The sequence below is a fragment of the Anolis sagrei genome, chromosome 2 (assembly GCF_037176765.1).
Source record: "Anolis sagrei isolate rAnoSag1 chromosome 2, rAnoSag1.mat, whole genome shotgun sequence".
In the NCBI taxonomy this organism is placed as follows: Eukaryota; Metazoa; Chordata; class Lepidosauria; order Squamata; family Dactyloidae; genus Anolis; species Anolis sagrei.
Window position 1 is genome coordinate 72,735,073 of NC_090022.1, and position 16,028 is coordinate 72,751,100.

At 41.5% G+C, this 16,028-nt stretch overlaps 1 protein-coding gene across 1 annotated transcript; it reads right to left on the minus strand.

The window, feature by feature from the left end:
- Positions 1-4,122: 4,122 nt before the first annotated feature.
- Positions 4,123-15,953, minus strand: CYB561D2 (cytochrome b561 family member D2). The gene is made up of 4 exons (XM_060765785.2): positions 15,869-15,953; positions 11,551-11,845; positions 8,664-8,701; positions 4,123-7,226 (listed from the first exon to the last, which is right to left on the minus strand). The coding sequence occupies exons 2-4, from the start codon at positions 11,675-11,677 to the stop codon at positions 6,723-6,725; spliced, it is 669 nt and encodes a 222-aa protein (XP_060621768.2). The 5' UTR covers positions 11,678-11,845; positions 15,869-15,953; the 3' UTR covers positions 4,123-6,722.
- Positions 15,954-16,028: the final 75 nt, after the last annotated feature.

Below are 16,028 nucleotides of genomic sequence, written 5' to 3' on the forward strand. Positions count from 1 at the left end.
AATACAAAAGTTTAAAAATGACAAACCATTTTAAAAAGCAACCATTTCTTTCAGTCCAGGTTCATGCCGAAAAAGACTCAAGAGGGAAACGGGGAACACATAGCAGGGAAGTAATTAGATCTGCTGACATACACTGGTAAAATTTTGTTTGATTTCTGAAGATTAAACAACTGCTTTTCAGACACGTAGCTCATGCTTATGACATTTTGCCAGGGTTTAATCTAAATTGTGTTTTTTTCGCCTCATTTCATCTTGACAGAAGCCCTAAAAAGCAGAATAGGATGACATATACTGACTTCCCCAGGTTCTCCCAGGCAGCTTTGAGGCTGAGTGGGGGTTTTCCTGAGGTCTCTTCCAACCAAGTCCCAGGGTGACTCCCATATATGGCGTACCAGGAGGTGAATAATCTGACACTAAGTTGCAGAACAAAGTAGGTTTTTGCTTAATGGGCACGTCTGTTGAAAACTGCTTCATACAGCACCACTTTCTAGCAATCCTAAATAGAACATTACTATGGTGAGAACTAATTGTATACAGTAATTCCTGAATATGATGTGTTCATGAAGTGCTTTAGTAGGTTAATGATTTAAAGAGGAAAGAATGGTGCTACAGTTATGCAATGAAATACTCTTGCATCATGCTCCCCTTTCCTCTTTAATGCTAAGTGTTTTTTTGTGGGATTTCTGTACCGAAATGTCATCTTGGATGAAGTATCTGTATATCTAATTGCCTGTCTGCTAATTATGCACAGTAGAAGGACTGATTACTGAAGTGCCAGATGAGCTTGATGGTGCCTTGCATGGGGATAATTTCTGCTTCATTTTTTTAAAAGAGGTTTCTGATCATTGTCCTTGAATAGACATTTCTTTAAAATGTAATAGGTTTGTGCAGCTGTCAAGAATTCCAGCCATTCCAGTCTCTTTCTGAATGGCAGGTGGCTTGGTTTAGGAGAATAAGCAGAAAAGATAAATGCAATGTGACAGTAACAGTTTAGGCCGGATTCTGATTATGCTGAACGGGAGGATGCTGTAGCTGATCCCAAGCCACTGAGTATAAGCTGTTGAATTCATTCCTGTTTTAACTGTGAGACATTTAAGTGCAGGTTACCACACTGAAAAAGATCTAAATTGAAGCATGTGCACTTTGGCTGTTTAAATTCCAAAAAGTCCAGATTTATCATTAGCTAGAGAATAGAGGTTGAAAAAATGGGTTATTGTCTCAGAGGGTAGTGGAATAGAGAATAAGTAAACTTGTGGTCTGTTTCTTTCTAGTTCTTAATCTCTACAGCTCTCTTTTTGAGACGCTGAGAAGTACAGGGCTAAACATAGTGGACAAAGGATCACAGTGATTGATGGGCAATGGCTATTATATGTGTTCCAGAGAATTCAGCAAACAAAAGGTTAAGTAAATGCTCTCACAGAGTAGTGGCTGCACAATAGTAAAGCAAATGAAGAATAAGTCAATGGTGGGAAACTGCCAACATGGTATAATTGTAGCAGGTATTACAGTGCTACAAAGCTGCACTATCTTTTGGTTGTGTACTTGTTCATGGCCTTATATTGAGTGGGTGGCCAGGCTTTGCAAGCAGGGACATGCTTTGTCTCTTTGGTAGCATCCAGGTGTTTCAAGAGGCATCTTGTTAACAAATTTTGAGAGGGTACTGGCCAATTTTCAAGTCTTCTGTAGCCATGCTTGCAGGTACTTAGGTGAAATGCTATGAAGAGGATGAGAGGATCTTGTGAGAAGTCCTTATCCATACAATTTTAGAATTCTGCTTCTGGATGAAATTTAATCTATATCAACTAGGGAGAATGAATCATATAGAAATTTCTTTTCTAAAGGTCTCATTCAGCTGCAGGGATTCTAGATTCTGCTATGGATCAGCAGTACTCATTATTTTGTTTAGTGTTTCCTTAGTGATAGCTGTGTTGGTAAATCCAGGGCAAAATATCAGATAGGGTATGTATGTCTTGAGGGAAGAGGTTTGAACACTAGCTTCAAAACAGTTATCTCCTGGCAGTTTACTTTTGCTTCTTCAAAACATCAGTTGATATATGGGGTGCTTTGTTATTTGTGTGGCATTAAACAACAGCTACAGACTCCCCTCTAATTGTGAGGAGTGAAATAGCATGTAGAGACAGGTACTTATAATCTGCACTCCCCTGGAAGAAACCAGACAGTAGAGAATTTTGCATGCACCAAAGGCTTACCTGTATAGTCGTCCTGATTGGTTTTCTACCTGTTCTTGTGCCATCTCTTAGTAATATAGAACATACTTTTTGTTGGGTTGCTATTACAATGGTTTCAGTCTATGACAATTATATGAATGAGAGAGAGCAGGGCTGTTGATGACAAAGTGACTTGGTCAGCAGCCCTGCTCAGGTCTTACAGACTCGGGGCAATGGCTCTTCTCAGTCTATTCATCTGGAATTTAGAGCCCTTCCACACAGCCATATAACCCAGAATATCAAGGCAGAAAATCCCACAATATCTGCTTTGAACTAGGTTATCTAAGTCCACACTACCATATTATTCAAGTTCAAAGCAGATAATGTGGGATTTTATTCAGCTGTGTGGAAGGGGCCAAAGTCTTCTTTTATTGTTGACATCTACATACCTTGTCAAACATTAATTGTATTTTCTAGTCACATCTTCTCATAATATGGCCAAAGAACAACAGTCTCAAGTTAGTCTAGAATCAGAACTGGAAATAACTTTTCAGGTCTTTTATAGTATAAATCTCTGCTCACTGCAGAAAACCTTGAGCTACAATCTCCCAACTAGAGTTGTCCAGATTCTATCTGAAGACCTTATAAGGATACCAGTTCCCTGCTGGAGTAGACCAAGGGGTTATCTTAGTATTCTGTTTTCCATGGTTCCCAAACCCCACAAACAGAACAAGAGGACAGTGGCCCTGTTCTATTTTTGATCTCCAGCAAAGGGCCTTCAAACCTGCTGCATGTACTTCTAGAGTTAGTGTGCAGTCACTATGAATAGTAGCCATTGATAGGATTATCCATTAAGAATTTGTCTCAATATTTTTAAAAATCCCTCTTGGTAGATGGTCCTGATCACACATAATGCAACCATTTATATGATGTGAAGCCTTTCATGTAATACTGTCAATTTGCTCTCACCCACTACATTTCTCCTAATCTCCAAACAATTATATCACTGCTTTCTGCCAATTGCTGAGAATTCTCTTATTTTCTAGATAAAATATCCTCAGTTCTTTCAACCTTTCCTCAAAGGACTTGCTTTCCACACTGCTGTTTTTGTTGCCTTCCTCTAACCTTTTCCAATTGTGTTCACAATCAAAGAACCAGCACCCAGGACACCAGATGAAGTCCAATTTGTGCAAAGTAAAGTAGAACTACTACGGTTTCTGGCTTAAATTGTATCTGCATTTTCAATTACATCGAACAGCCAATCAATGTTTAACTTGCACTGCAAACCAAAGAACCTTTTCACATGTGTTGTTGCCACACATGCCGGTGCATTTGATATTTATTTTACATCTCACTGCAGAGCTTTTCATTTGTATCTGTTGAATTTCACTAAGTTAGTTTTTTCTCCCATTCTTTCAGTGCTGTCTTCTGGAGTTTTAACTGTCAAATGGTCTCCTCTACACCTTCATCTTAATCAATATAACAAAGTCAAAAGTATAAAATCCATGATAAAACCATGCATCACTTGACTTAAAAGCATTCATAATGTTAATGATGAGCAAATGATGGCTATGGTTTTTGAACCAGCTGTGAATCCACCTAATATTTTATCATCTCAATCAAACATAGCCAGTCTGTTTACCTGCAGAAGTTTCAGCAGATTAAATGGGCACATTCCCTGTCTAATGAGCAGGCACTATCCCCATAGCCAAAGTAAGTTCAATTACTGCTTGATAGATTCCAAGTATCCATTGGAAGGTTTTCCGAAATGCTGTCCTCAAAGTTGCCCTAATGAGTAGTGTGTGTATGCATGGAGATGCAGGGAGGACAGGATTTTTGAATAATTTGAAGGGAATATGTTGAACAAAACTTCCCAGCTGGGGCTAAGACAACTCCCTCATCTAACAATGATGGCAAGTGGATCGGAAGAGAATGGAAATGAACAAGCTAGCAAAACAGCAAAGCTCCCTTTAATTCAGTGCACTTGAAGTCAGATTTTTTCTTGCCTAGGTTCAGTGATCGGTTCACTTGCCATGCAGAGAGACCCCTCATACTCAATGCAAACATCAAGTGGGTTTTTCATTTGTTTTATCAAGGCAGCTTCAGACATAGCCAAATGCAGGAAGTTTCTGTAAACAGTATTTGTGTGAAAGGCCATGACAGCTCTTACTGAAGCCACAGTTATTTCAACCAGGTTAATGCAGGTAAGTAAGGGGAAGGAGAAGAGGGCAAGTTAGAACACACATTGTAGATGCCCAAGAGAAGGCTGCCCTCAAGCTACCAAAGAAACTGAGGACAATTTATCACCATTTAAAATGGCAAAGGACCCCTCTTTTAAAGCTTGGAAAGCTTGCAACTTTGTGTTACATGGTAAAATTTATGAGGAAGCAAATAATGTTGCGTAGATATACACCATTTAAAAAAAAGACATTTTAATGCTAGGTAATTCTTTTAAAAAAATAATAAAATCACTCAGTACTTCGGAAAAGATCTAAAATATCTTGCTATAGGCAATAGGCTTCCACTCTGTATCTTTAATATTCTGCGGACAGGATTTCATTCTTAGAGAAAGGGTTGCAGTCAAAGGCCCTAATCCAACCAAAGCTGATTTTAATTAAGTACGTTTGAAAGCAAGGTTTAACTGTGTCACCTGGATTCAATGGAGTAGTCATGACCAGCTTGATGAAGGTTAGAAATTCTATGCAACCACATTCTTTTCTCCCTTGTTAAAAAAAGGGCCTTAGCTTTGTTCATTTTGGTCCCTCACAACAGCTCATTTCCTTTATTTCTCAAGACAGAATGATTATGAGTGGAAAACAGACAACCTGCTTTGACCAACTCCCCAAAACACAGTTGGTGGGAGCTTTCACACACCTGCATTTACATGCTGCATAGAAAAAATACAGAGAGTGGAGAAAACCATTTTGAAGCTGTTACCGAAAGAAAAAACAACATTGACTGGCCCTTGCTCTGAAAAACTTTGGGAGACAGTACCATTCAATAAGGATATTCATAGCCCAGAAATAACTTGGCTGAAGTCACATTCCCTCAGCTTCAGAGGAAGATAAAGTCTAACCCAGGCCTGGGCTAACCCCTTCGCAGCAAATTTTGCTAAGAAAATTCAATGAGAAAGCTGCCATAAATTGGAAATGACTTGAAGGTACAAATGCATGATTTACCTGGGAAATGTTATTAAATTCAATTTTCCTTTAAAAAAAAACTAGCTCTTCACTGCAGAATTAAGTACCTAGAGTAATACATGTGCTGACCATACACACGAGCATGGATGCCAAGTTGCACCCAAATGTTCTTGAATGTAGAGGAATTCTGGAACAGTGTCTGAAAATATTCCTGTCCATACTTGAATACTATGCCACCTGCTTGGGACTGCAACATACTGCCTATTAAGTAAATACTGCTATTCATGGTTGCAAAAGTTTAGTCAAAGTATGGCAGCAGACAAAAACAACCTAACTTTGTGCTTGGTTCACTTCTGTTTGCCTTTCTGTGCAATGAAGCTGCTATTCACATAGTATATAGGGAAAAAATCTCATAAAATCTAGAAGAGAAAGAGCAGAAACATTTCTTTTTCTCTCCACACTGAGAGGCCAGGAGTAGGTATGATCATTGAGTCACAATCTCCCTTGATTATGAACAGCAGCAAACTAGATGAGCTCTTGTGCTCTTACCATAGTATGAAAGATTACAATTACCAAGCTGCAGGACAGCAGAGAAATCTCACAATGGACAGGATATGTGTCAGTCAGCCTGCCTGCAATGAGGGAGACCCTCAGGCATGCATGATTAGTTGGAGGTGTGGCCCACTCCATTCAGCGAGGCTTATTCTCATGTAGCTGCCCAAAGAAATATTGGACAGAAAAACAACAATTCAGGAGAGCACTACCATCAGCCCTTGCTAGCAGGACCACTGCCTCTGCTGGATGGAGGGGTTTTTTTAATGTTGTGGTACAAAAAGTAATATGTCCAAAGCTACATATGTGTCACCTGTAGTGTAGTGTTAGTCTACCACACACTACATAATGAGTCTTGATGCAGCTAACGATTTTGTCCACTTGATGCAATTTGTCCACAGAACCTTAAAAACAGAAACTGGGGAAACTTCTAGCCACTACACAGACAGATACTGTACTGAAGGGAACACAGAAAGAAAGTTACACATTTCCACCTATTCCTCAGACCACCACCTCTGAGGGCCCACCATTTTACTAATAGGGAGGAATCTGGGGCAAGTGAAGTATGTCTTTGTGCAAGTTAGGTGAACTGAGATGTCTATGTAATTTGTTTCTTTTCATGGGGAGGCAGTAGCACACTGCTTCTGGATTACTACTTAATACCACAATGCCACAATTTCAGGAGATGCACACAGAACACTGCATGGACCCCCACACTGTTGCTGCAGGATTTCAACAGTGGGAGGACGCCAGAAGTCTTTTCTAAAATGCCACAGTTATAGTCAGATAAAAAGGGACTCCCTAAAAGAGGATGTGAGATGTTTTCAAGGATCTCAGAAAGTATCTCTTAGGCATGTTTTTTTCAAGGCTGAATTCTCTTGCGGTAGAGGTAGGCATTGCTCACTTGGTTCATGACAACCAAACTGGTGAGAATAGGACACAGGATGGAGAGATACCAGGAGACTCCAGTCACAGCTGCAGTAAACCACAAGGAAGACATGCCCAGCATCAAACTGGCACAACCAAGCAGGTACCCAATCAGCCCTGAGGTGGCATGGTAAAGCTTCAGTTTGCCCAATGTCCAGTTCTTCATCAGCTTGGGGTAGAGCAGAGCAACCCCGCCCATGCACTGCATGCTAGCATAAAACACCGTCAGCAAGCCCGTCTGGCCGTGCCATGTGACAAAGTGGTCCTTCCCATTGAGGTATTTGTTATAGGAGATGATGGCCAAGCCCAGTATTGCACAGGTCAGGGAAAGCAGCTGCAAAGCCCAGTGGAAGCGGGCCCTGGCCTTACGCGAGAAGGACCGAAGTAGGGAGCTCTCAGGAGAGAAAACCAACACGGCTTCTGTCATCAAGAAGGAAAACTAAAGGGGAGACAAAAGAAAACTCATCATTACCTGAAATTGTTCTTAGAAGATCAAGAGAAACTGAAAAGGAGTTTATCCATATAAAATGGATTTCTCCTGAACATTGAGAGTAGAAACTGTTTTTGACAGATACAATACCAGATTGTGATTTATCATAGACAAACCCCAGCCAACTCAGAAAGGCATTTTATAGTGAAATTCATCAGCCAAAAGCTTAGAGCAGAGCTTTCCAAACTTTGAGTGTTGCAACAAGTTACTGTGTTGGCTGCAGTGTGTAGGTGTGTCACATGAACATAATAAGAAACATCTGAATCTATGTGAAGTAACAGAACATATATATTTAAAATATAAATGAAAGATTTTCATTAGATATGTTGTGCCCCCATATATTTTGTCATTTGCAATTTATATACATGCCCATATCTCTTATAAGGGGTTGGTTTAACCTCCTGTTTGCTAGTAAAACTGAATTACTGTGTTATAAAATGATGCATGTCTTAAAAGTGTGTCACTAACATTAAATGTTGGAAAACTCAGACTTAGAGGGTTACATAGATGTGATCTGAGTAATTATGATCATAATCTAGAACAGGGAAGGGACTAGCAGGGATTGCAAAGATACAGAATGGGGGATGCCTGGCTCGAGAGCAGTACATGTGAAAAAGATCTTGGAGTCCTTGTTGGCAACAAGTTAAACATGTTATGCGGCAGCTTTAAAAGCCAATGGGATTTTGGCCTGCATCAATAGGAATCTAGTGTCTAGATCAAGGGAAGTCATGCTACCCCTCTATTCTGCTTTGGTCAGACCACACCTGGAATACTGTGTCCAATTCTGGGCACCGCAACGGAAGGAGGGCAACTAAAATGATCAAGGGTCTGGAGAACAAGCCCTATGAGGAGTGGCTTTAAGAGCTCAGCATGTTTAGCCTGAAGGAGAGAAGGGTGAGAGGAGACATGATGAGGGCCATGTATAAATATGTGAGAGGAAGTCATAGGGAGGAGGGAGCAGCTTGTTTTCTGCTGCCCTGGAGACTAGGACGCGGAACAATGGCTTCAAATTACAGGAAAGAACATATCACCTGAACATTAGGAAGAACTTCCTGACTGTGAGAGCTGTTCAGCAGTGGGACTCTCTGCTCCAGAGTGTGGTGGAGGCTTTTAAACAAAGGCTGGGTGGCCATTTGTTGAGAATGCTTTGAATGCAATTTTCCTGCTTCTTGGCAGGGGGCTGGACAGGACAGCTCTTCCAACTCAATGGTTCTATGAATTCTTAATTCAAGGCCCACAGAATGCAGGAACATGTGCATATTCTCTTTCAGCGCCACAATTTATCAGACTTCTTTAGTGAACAGAAATCATTCACAAAACAGAAATATAAGATTATACTTTGTTATTTGGGGAGACAGTGGCAAAATATGTTTTTAGCAGGCTTACCGCAAGAGACATCAAGAGAGGGTGCCAGGAAAATAAACCTGAAAAAGAAAATGGGAGCAAAATTAGAATTTAGAGTTAAATCAATGAACACACATCTGGAAATATACTGCCAGCTCTTCAGATGAGACATAGTCATAATCAATTCAACGTGCATTAGAACCCTGCTGGATCAGTCTAAAGATTACAAAGTCTTGTTCTGAGCGTGGATACAGGGGTGTCAAACACATTTTCACCGAGGACATCTGCCTTCTTAGGGTTACCTTCAAAGGGCTGGTTGTAACTGTAAGACTGCATAAATGTAACTATGTTGCCCTGGCATTGAAAGCTTCACGGGCCACCACAATGTAAAATGATGTAGTGGGGTGGGTTTAGCCTATGGGACTTGTTTGATACATGTGGGACAACCAGTCTCTCACAGAAAGCTCACAGGCACTCTAATAACTGGGTGACACTGTCATTGCTGGAGAGAGAATACGGATACTACTTATGTTAAAGGTGCTTCCAGAGACGAGGGTTTTGTGACCATTAAAATGCAACGCAGAGATTTTCTCTCTTTCCCTCAACAGATATATGATGTGTGGGTTTAAAAAAAAGTCACAGTGGTAACATGAGAGACTTGCACAGAACATTATAACATCTGGACCCACTGCAAAACACCTCATTTCCATACAGCAATGACCTTGATGGGAGGCACCCTGGGTATCTCCAATTGGTATCATGTTTGTGGTTGTGTGCCTTCAAATCATTGCCCATTTCTGCCACTTTTAAGGTGAATATATCAGAAGATTTTCTTGGTAGGGTTTGTTCAGAAGGGATTCCTCTGACACTGAAGTCTGTGTGGCTGGACTAAGGCCATCCATTGGGTTTCCACTGCTAACTGGAATCTGAACCTTTGTCTTCAGAGTCACAGTCCAATACTCAAACCATTAGACCACACCGGCTCTCTTGGAATCACACTATTTTTACCTTTTCCCATTGGATGAGATTGAGAGAGAAGTAATATATGTCTAAGGCATTCTCCAAATTTAAAGGAGAGATATTACAAGACATTGTGGAAATAGAAATGCTTCAAACAAAATGTATACATTCCAAAAGTGTGATAATCTTCATTTGTAGCAGCACCTTAAGATCTAACATGAACTTTCCTGGTTCAAGAATGTGTTTGTGTTATGCAATAAATCCTTTTGTGCCTTTTAAGGCTTCAGGGCAATACTATCACTTTATAAACAAAACAAACACGTTGAGTAAACAAGGTGTGCCCTGTGAAATGCAACCACAGAAGAATTGTCCAGAGCTGAAATTCTTGGGGCACTACTGAAAATGGGCCAGGTGATCTCATCTACAGCCACTGTTTGTATGTGTGACTCTTATTACACTGAGGGACCCATTTATCGGAGAAGCTGAAAAGATATTCTGTAAAAGCTTCCAGGCTGAAACAGGATAATAGGAGAAGTGGCCATCAAAGGATCAGCTTGCTGTGACAAAGCTCAAATGTTGTACTCAATAATGGAACAAGAGAAATGCTACACTATCTGGCAGAGATGGGCACTGGCCAAATTCTCAAGGCAATCTGTAATAGCCCATCTAAGCAAAAGCAACTGAATGTGGAAGGATAGCTTCAATTGTACTCAAGGTACAGATGGATACCAAGATGGGGATGAGTACTCCATTTCTTTTGCTAGACTTTACACTTTAACTGCCATGGCTCAAGGCTATGGAATCCTAGGATTTGTATTTTGGTGAGACACCAACACTCTTTGGCAAGGAAGGCCAAATACTTTGTAAAACTACAACTCCCAAGAAAACATAATACTGAGCCACGGCAGTTGATGGTGGCAAGCTGCATTAATTCTATAGTGCAGATACACCCTGAGATAGAAAGTACTTTGTCTTCTCCTAGGCTGCACCTAGATCCCTTCCACATAGCTGAATAAAATCCCACGTTATCTGCTTTGAACTGGAATATATGGACGCACACACACCCATCTCTACTACAATGCCTTTTGCTAAATTGATCAACACTGAGTGATATATTTTTATCATCTTTAATATGCTTTAAATGTGATCTAAACTGTGCTACATTTGTACATTCAGTAGAATTGTTTATTTAATTGGTTTATTAAATATATATTATTAGATTTTAACAGCACTTTGTTTTAATCTATATTGAACTTTTTTTCATGTCAGGGGGGACTTGAGAATCTGCAAGTTGCTTCTGGTGTGAGAGAATTGGCCGCCTGCAAGGACGTTGCCCAGGGGATGCCCAAATGTTTTACCATCCTGTGGAAGGCTTCTCTCATGTCCCCACATGAGAAGCTGGAGCTGACAGATGGGACTCACCCCACTCCTCAAATTTGAATCACCAACCATTCGGTCAGCAGTCCTGTCAGCACAAGGGTTTAACCCACTGCGCCACCTATATGTTGAACTTACTTATTTGAACTTATTTGACAATAGCCATTCCTATCCCTTTAGGTCTGAATGAGTAACCTTTGGTTGTACAGATATTTTGGACTACAACTCTTGTAATCTCTCACCATCAGCCATGCTCCTGGGGCTTTTAGAAACTAACATCTAAAACATACAGAGAGTGAAAAACTCCAGCCCTGTATTAAAGCATTTTTCTAACGATTATACTTCACAGCAGGAGCCTCAGAAGAAACCTGCATGATTCAGAAACCTGGCCACTCAGTCCAATTCCAAATTAAACAAACTCACAGAAACCAACACTGCACAGATCTGTTCAGACTTTCAGTTTGTTAATGTTATCTCTGCACATGCTTGAAAAAAAGATTAGATGGCTGGACAACTTCAAGGATCCCTACCCAAGCTTTAGTGTCATCAACTTTATGATCCATCCATGTACCTACAACGACTCCTGACTTACTTGATCCCGGTCTTGCAAGCACAGCCACAAAGATGGTAAATCCAAGTGAAACTAGGTGTGCAGCAACACCAAAGATAGCCCTGAGGGAGCGGTAGATCCGCGACTCAGTTTCAAGGGTCAGAGCCATGTCTTCTCCAACAGAGTCTTCAAGGTAGTGACCTTCCACTGTCCTCCAGTTACAGGCTCCCTCTGTGCAGCACAGATCAGTTTCCCCAACACATCAAGGCAAGCGGGAAGGGCGACACTCTTGTATTTGGGCAAAAACAACCGTTTTCTTGTGCTTCTAGTAGTTTATCTGGTCAAGGGAAAAGAGAACAATCTTTTAAAAATCAGTAGCTAAACACATCTTGCTAGGGAGAGCTAAATACCTTAAGACACCCTTTGCTTCTAAACAGGAATAAAACCAGTAAAATGTAACACTGAAGAATGAGATAAACTTTATGCACTGAAGTGACACAGAAGGATTCCTCAGATTCCGATAGTTTGAAGATCTAGTCCCCTATGATTAGGCAGCTGCCTCAGGCAACAAGTTTCATGTCTCATGAAAGGGAACCAAATGGTTAGTTATTTGATTTTTTAATCACTGTACTATTAACTAGCAGGGATGGGAAGAGGTTTTTCTGAGACTGTCTGCCTGGCATACCTAAATAATTTGCCTAGATTTCATATACTCAGGTATTAATTGACCTCATGTGTGATGAGGGCAGGTTTTGGGGGTCAAATGATACATTTAATATGACCTATGGACAAGGTAAGGGTCACTCAACAGAGAAAGGTACCTCAGGGAGTCAGTTACCTCTGGCCCCCATTTCCTCAGCCAGGTACTGAAAAACCCAGAAATAGTGGGAGAGCACAAAGGGAAGTGAGCAACCAGGTACTTCTTTTATGTTCTCCTGTGATGGTGTGAGAGAATTGGCCATCTGCAAGGACATTGTCCAGAGGATGCCCGGATGTTTTGATGTTTTACCAGCCTTGTGGGAGGCTTCTCTCATAACCCTGTATGTGGAGCTGGAGCTGACAGAGGAAGCTCAACCCACTCTCCCTGGATTGGAACCCCTGACCTATTCATCAGCAACCCTGCCAGCATAAGGGTTTATCCCATTGCACCACCTGGGATGGATTAAGCTCTTGCCTTTCACCACTCTTTTCAAAGAAAGGCATGGTTCTTTTTTTGATAAGAGCTAAGGTACAATACTTATGCATGGAAAAGTCAACCCAGAACTTTTGATTAACCTTCTAGAGTTATATGTGAGTATATAGGATATGCACCTTCATTCAGATAAGTAGAAGGCATTTTCTAGACCAGTGGTTCTCAACCTGTGGGTCCCCAGGTGTTTTGGCCTACAACTCCCAGAAATCCCAGCCAGTTTACCAGCTGTTAGGATTTCTGGGAGTTGAAGGCCAAAACATCTGGGGACCCACAAGTTGAGAACCACTGTTCTAGACTGTCTTAAGCCAACAAAATGTCTTGGGCTGACCCGAAGTTTCAGGGCTGTAGAAGGAACTGATTATATTGCTCACTCCTGAATCATCAACTTTATTGCAAAACAAGGAACACAGGAAACATACCCTTTATAAATGGGATTTTTAAAATAGCCTAGTGGACTATACTAAATCTACAGTTATTACTTTAAGTTGTATAATAAGAAAAAGGAGTGGCTCAATGATACTGAATCTGCAGAATGTGCAGAGTGACAAATTGTCTAAGTACATCTTCTCTAGCTATTGCCATCCAAACTAAAATTATCAGTTAATAAGGACAAACCCACTCTGTCCCATACATGGAACAGGACAGAGTTCCTCCACTGAGTGAAAATGAGAACACATTTCCAAACAGCCTTATTCAAATGGTAACATGGGATTTTAAAAAATGCATGAGGTTGAAATGCAAAGAGCATTTGATTGCATTAGAGATCTGACCCAGCTAGGAATTCATCTATACTGCAGAATTAAAAGTTTGACACCATTTTAACTGCTATGGTTCAATGCTGTGGAAACCTGGGAGCTGTAGTTTTTAGGCTTCAGACTTATCTGCCAAATAGCATTGATACCTCACCAAACATGATTCCATAGCACTGAGCCTTGGCAGTTAAAGTGGTGTCAAACCTCATTAATTCAACAGAAGATGCATCCTGACCTGGGAAGACCTGGGTTCATTTTTTTCAAATCCAGAATTACATCGTTAGTCTGAGGCCCCTACTACACTGCCATATAATCCAGATTATCAAAGCAGATAATCCACATTATCTACTTTGACCTGAATTATATGAGTCCACACTGCCATTTAATCCAGTTCAAAGCAGATAATTTGGATTTTATATGGTTGTGTAGAAAGGGTCTGACTGAACTCACTCCTTAAAGGGAGTTTAAAGTTTGCCATTTCCTCAGCTGCTCGGGAAGGAACTCAAAAGCAGGAAACTGTAAATGAGAAAATCACACCCTCTAGGTCTGATCTTGCAATAACCGGATGTCTTTGAGCAGAATCAAGCAGCAAATGGTCTGGGAAAAAACCCAAGTACTCCCACCCGCACAGCTCATCACCAAGCCTCCCTTTAGTGCAAATCAGTGCCATCCCAAACACAACACCACCAGCAAGCGAGGCAACAAGGCTCTTCTGTCATCGGGGAAAGATACATGTTGCAGAGGCACAATTCACACACACACACACATGTATGCTTTCCTTCCTCGTTTCAGTGACTGATCAACACAATGCTAATGGGAAGAGGATGAGCCTGAATGTGTAAAGTCCTCAACCCTTCAAAGCCCCATCAAAGGAGAGCTTCCAGGGAGCCTGTTGCCAGCAGGAGGTAGAAAGATCCACTATCCCCCAATACAGGTTGAGCATCCCTTATCCAAAACACTCCAAAACTGCCCACATGGGAGGCTGAGATAGTGCTGGCTTGGCATACAACAATTTTGCATCAGAATCAACATTTTTTTTCATGTTAGGAGCAACTTGAGAACTTGCAAGTCGCTTCTGGTGAGAGAATTGGCCGTCTGCAAGGACGTTGCCCAGTGGACGCCCGGATGTTTTATCATCCTGTGGGAGGCTTTTCCCATATCCCCGCACAGGAAGCTGGAGCTAACAAGACAGGAGCTCATCCCGCTCATTCCGCTCCCTGGATTCAAACCGCCGACCTTTCAGTCAGCAGTCCTGCCAGCACAAGGGTTTAACCCATTGCACCACCGGGGACTCTGGGATCAACATTAAAAATGGCAAATGACTATCTAGTCTTGCCTTGATGTCATTAAATATATCGCTTCTCTTCCCTTCTGATAAACATCTTTGCCCAATAGTGCTAGTGCTTCACCAAACTACAACTCCCAGGATGCCACAACATTGTGCCACGGCAGCTATCAAATTGCATTAATCTGACAGTGTAGATCGAGCATGGACAAACTTCAGCCCTCCAGGTGTCTTGGACTCCAACTCCCATAATTCCTAACAGCCGGTAGGCAGTTAGGAATTGTGGGAGTTGAAGTCCAAGACACCTGGAGGGCCAAAGTTTGCCCATGCCTGGTGTGGATGCAACCTAAGTCAAGGAGAAAAGATCAAAGAAGCTGGATTAGACTCTCAGTTATGCAGAACTCTCAAGCAACCGGCAAAAAATCGAAGAAATAACACTTAAAAATGTAAAAGATGTGTAATACAATAAAACTGCTACATTAAATTTGTTTTCATTGGATGTGATATTAATATTGAAACAAAGTAATTATGCAGTATTTCAATATTAATATGAAGTCAATATTGAGTTTATGGCACAGTATGAATATAGTATTGGCTAGACCAATTTTGAATAGTAACTCTCAAGCAACTGGCAAACTAAATTCGTCCAGCATTTACCAATCTGGTTAGCTGAGAGTCTACTTTGAGTCATAGAATCCACTGCTGAACAGCTCTCACAGTCAGGAAGTTCTTCCTAATGTTCTGGTGGAATCTCCTTCTCCTACTTATATTTCATATTTGTGTGTCTAATATTGCCTCCAGAATATAAAGCAGATATTAAGGAATTTCCTATTTAGATTTGAGTCACATTTTGAAGACATCACATGTGGGAAAATTCAAAATTCAAGTTCCCAAGCATTTCTGACAGGAGATGCTGAATCTGTACCAATTGCAATGTTTACAGTGGGGGATTCATAGGACTGGACCTCCCATCACCCCCAGACAGAGCATCCAGGCAGGATGGCAAGTGACAACCCCAGCAGCTCAGGGGGGAGAAGAGCTTCCACCCTTCGGTCCCCCAGCCGGGCCTCCTAATCCTGCCTTCCCTCCCAATACCCGTAACGAGCCTCGCCAGGCAGGAAGCAGACTCACCCAGACTCCGGCGGCATCGCAAGCGAACGGCGGCTCCTCTCTGAGCAAGGGAAGAACAGCGTGTCTCCTGATTGGACCCTGCCCCGCATAGGGCCCGCCTCCGAAAGGCTGGGCCCCCGCTGTCCATCTTTGGAGCGACGCCCTATCAAGTGAAGCTATC